The sequence below is a fragment of the Mytilus trossulus genome, chromosome 13, assembly GCF_036588685.1.
Source record: "Mytilus trossulus isolate FHL-02 chromosome 13, PNRI_Mtr1.1.1.hap1, whole genome shotgun sequence".
Classification (NCBI taxonomy): Eukaryota; Metazoa; Mollusca; class Bivalvia; order Mytilida; family Mytilidae; genus Mytilus; species Mytilus trossulus.
Window position 1 is genome coordinate 58,716,040 of NC_086385.1, and position 4,246 is coordinate 58,720,285.

At 31.9% G+C, this 4,246-nt stretch overlaps 1 protein-coding gene across 2 annotated transcripts; it reads left to right on the forward strand.

The window, feature by feature from the left end:
* The first annotated feature begins 525 nt into the window (after window positions 1–525).
* LOC134694901 (uncharacterized) lies at window positions 526–3,092 on the forward strand. 2 transcript variants are annotated; one of them, XR_010102645.1, is made up of 3 exons: window positions 526–630; window positions 1,297–1,440; window positions 2,428–3,092. XR_010102645.1 is itself a non-coding variant. In XM_063556008.1 (3 exons), the coding sequence occupies exons 1-3, from the start codon at window positions 627–629 to the stop codon at window positions 3,068–3,070; spliced, it is 792 nt and encodes a 263-aa protein (XP_063412078.1). In that variant the 5' UTR covers window positions 545–626; the 3' UTR covers window positions 3,071–3,092. The 2 variants fall into 2 exon arrangements, 1 of the variants encoding a protein (XP_063412078.1); XM_063556008.1 differs by lacking the exon at window positions 1,297–1,440 and adding an exon at window positions 1,050–1,194 and having other exon boundaries at window positions 545–630.
* Window positions 3,093–4,246: the final 1,154 nt, after the last annotated feature.

Here is a 4,246-nt window from a genome sequence, read left to right on the forward strand (position 1 = left end):
CTCAACGTGAAATTGAATGACCTGGCTGCTACTATTTTCTTATTTTGTCAAGTGTCTGAAGGAATTACGACTCATATGAAAAAAAATAGAGATCAACTAAATAATGTTTTGAAATATATTTTTTATCTGTACATAGCTCAACAGAATGGTCATTCTCGAAACATCCTCCAACTTTTTTATGATGACCAATGCCAAATTAGATTACCTAATATGTATGCTATTTGATACATGAGGATCATGATACTTATTATCATATTTGTTCTCTATATGAAATGCACTTTGTTGATTTTATATTTTCTAATAACATATATGTGTCGGTGACTTTTTTGCAAAGTTCTGTCAGATTGAAATAAAATAGTATGTATTCGTATACTTTACGTTACTGACATGTACCGTAGTAAAATGGCAAACTAAAATTTATATGTTGATACGATTCAGCAAATTCAAAGTTGAAATCGTGCAGGAATGAATGTTTCCAATGTCATACTTTTCAGCCAATCACAAACGAGATATTCGACAGTTATAATATAATCTAGACCACGTTCCTATCAGTACATTCAAGTTTATCGGTATTACCGTGTTATATTACTACACAGAAATTTGGATTCTGTGTTTGTATTTCGATTATGGGTATGTACAAATCATTCAAATTGATAAATTGAAATTGTCAAAGTGCTTTGATACTTATTTTCGAAAAATAACATGAATAAGGAGAAATGTTTTTCGTTGATATTTATTTTATGATTTTGCAATAGTTTTATATAGGCCAAAACATATGCATTTCGTTCAACAATTATTGATATGAGACAAAAACTCTACGAATAATGGTAGCCGCCAATTATTAATGAATACCTTCTGAAGTATAAAACACACTGACATGACAATTAATCTTAATTTTACAGAAGAGGGTTTGTTTTATTTGTTGGTGCAAAATAGTTAAAAGTATAATTTAACGTCTGTATTTTCATAAAATTGTTTAACAACAGCCCAAAGAAATTAATGCAGTGTTAATTTCAAATCGATTAACATGTTTATTTCTAATATTTCAGTGTTGGTAGTGTATAGTTCTTTATGTTTAATTATACTTCATATCATCAACTTTACTGATGCATCTAACAAGAAAGGTGTGGGAATAATGAGGAGCAAACATTACCGGTGTTCAGATGAATCCACCTTTAATAACGTTCATTGGTGGTAAGCATATAGGTTTCTAAATAATATCGTGCGTTAACAACGAAGTTATTCTTTTAAGAGTTAAGTTCAAATCGATTAACCTTTTTGTTTCTAATATTTCAGTGTTGGTAGTCTCTATTTCTTTATGTTTAATTGTACTAAACGTCATCGAACTGACTAATGCATCTTACAAGAAAGGTGTGGGAATGTGAGAAGCAAAAATTACCGGTGTTCAGATGAATCCACCTTTAATAACGTTCATTGGTGGTAAGCATATAGGTATCTGCAATATATCATGTGTTAACATGGTAGTCCTATAATTTAAATTCGTTAGATTATTTCATAGTGTTTACATTTTATAACGGACAATCTAAACTTCAGATAAAACATGCTATCTGTATAGGTAATAACGAGACAAAAAATCGGCTTTTCACCATTCGAAATTGCATGGACAAACGAAACAAATGGCAATATTCTGCTTAAAGCACAAACACATATTGCTTTATATCTTACGTAATGGTAGGTGGTAATGTTGCATGTATGATGCTACCGATGTGCAGGTAAAAGTTGTGACGTGATTATACAACACACAATTTAGGTATTATTTGAAAATATTGTAACATCACCAAGCATTCATATTATCACTCATATCAACATATGTACAATTCCACTTAATGAAAGAAAAAAAGTGGTATGCATTTATTGCGTAGCATAACTGTTTAATGTATAAACAAAATAAAAATCACATCATTATCATACAATCATGTACTTCCATGTATAATAAATAGTACTATAAAACGCTGCATACATTTCAAGAAAAGTTGAAATTGTTATTATCATTTTTTTAATAATGATACAAAACTTTTTACGAAAGTTTGTGAAATCGATCGATCAACAAAAAACACATACTCATAAGTCTCAAATCTGAGTAAGATCATTTAATGAATAGGAATCTGACTCGAGATGTATACTTTCACCTAAATGCAATTTTTCTTTATTCTTGTTTTTATTGTTCTCAATTCCTTATACTTTCGCAAGCTCATTATTCTCTTATTTTAGTTTATTATTCTCTATTCTGTTCAAACCCTCATGAAAATAAGTGCACAAACCAAGAAATAAATAAAAAGGAGAATGGAAATAAGGAATATGTCAAAGATACAACAAACCAAGCAATAATTTGTCCCCAGCGCTGCAAGAAAATCCCGCCAAAGTTTATTCCTAGTTCATTTTTTTGAGTTCCGTTATCTATTTTAGGTACGACTGGCAACAATCACCTGATCGTATGCACCTTCGCCACCGTTGTCCGTTAAACGTTAGATCCGGGTATGTTCCAATGGTAAATGGCAAAAATTTTGAAAGAGGAATCAATGTATCTGCCAATACACAATACCTACTTGGATTCAATGAGCCTGACCACCCTGAACAGGGAAATTTAACAGCAGCGCAAGCGTCGGTAATGTGGAAAGAATTGGAAAAACACGCCGCAGGGAAAATCTTGGTAAGTCCTGCAGTAACCAGTCTTGACTGGTTGCAACAGTTTTTTCAGCATTGTCACAATTGCAGAGTTGACCACATAGCAGTACATCTTTATAGATGCGAAGCACACCAAATCATGGCTTTTGTAAAGCAAGCATGGGATAGATTCCATAAACCAATATGGCTGACTGAATTTGCTTGTCCACATACTACATCAGAAAATGATCAGCTTCGTATGATGAGAGAGATTCTTCCACTTTTGGAGTCTGCACCATATGTATTTCGTTATGCATGGTTTGCTAGTAGATGGTTGAAACATGTAAGTGATGGCGCTTGGGTAGATATATCAGCATCTCTGATAAAAGAAAATACTTCAGAACTTTCAGCACTTGGACATTATTATAATAACTTTATGCATTAAAATTGAAATCAATAGTTTTTAATCAGCTCTAATTATATCACCCATTTCTTCCTTCTTAATATTAAGGTTATTAAGTTTTAGGTGTATTATAGATAATACATGTTTCTCTAATTCTATGGAAATTTATCCCTTTTCGAACCCATTGTATAAAAAAAATTAATCAACGTGTGGTTGCTGGTGATCTCAGAAGATCATTGGATGATTTTAAGGGTTATGACCTTTTTGGCTGACTGGATGAACCAAAATATGATAACAGGTGTTAATGAAATTGACAACTTCGTGCAATGTGAAAGGTACTCGAAGGGGATTTTCGGTAAACAAAAAAAGAAAATGTCTTTTTAATCATTAGAGAAACAGATTCTTACATAGTTACTCGTGGATTATCGGATTTATCCAATCTCGATAGTTAAATTATAAATTTTAAAGTACTCGCCGAGGTGGCTCGAACTTTAAAATTAATAATTTAACTATCTCGATTGGATAAATCCGATAATCAACTGGTATCAATGTAAGAATCTATATATATACTGATAAAAAAAATACATCAGTTGTTAATTTCTCATTTATATTTTAAATACATGTATGTAGTAGCAATCGATACCACTGTATCCAATGACAACTTTATAAAAGCTAACAACTACATTTGCAGCACATTATTTAATCTTACAATAAGTGTGTTTTTGATGAAAACATAACATTTCCTTTCATACCGTCCTTTTAATTAAGCGCTTACCAAGTAAAAATTCAATTAAAATTCAATCGGTTTTCTTTCTGGGCGACTCCACTAAAATCAGTTTGTAATTGGTCAGAGTTAATTTATGTTTTGATATAGACGGTCCAATTCACTTAATTAATCTGACTTTGAAGGTGGTTAATCAAAAACACATAAGTGATAATTAGTTCCATAAAACAAGGGTGAAAGGTACAGTCGGACATTCAAGCTCAAATGTTGAAAATAAACAAACGACACCGTGGTTAAAAAAGAAAAAGACCTATGGACAATCAAAATTTGAAAAAAAACAACATAGAAAAGTAAAGACTGAGCAACACAAAACCCACACAAAACTGGGGGTGATATCAGGTATTCTGGAAGGGGAAGCAAATCCTGCTCCAAAGTGACAAACTGCAAATGTATGAGTCAAGCGACCTGTACAATTGTCACAATTTCCAGGAAGT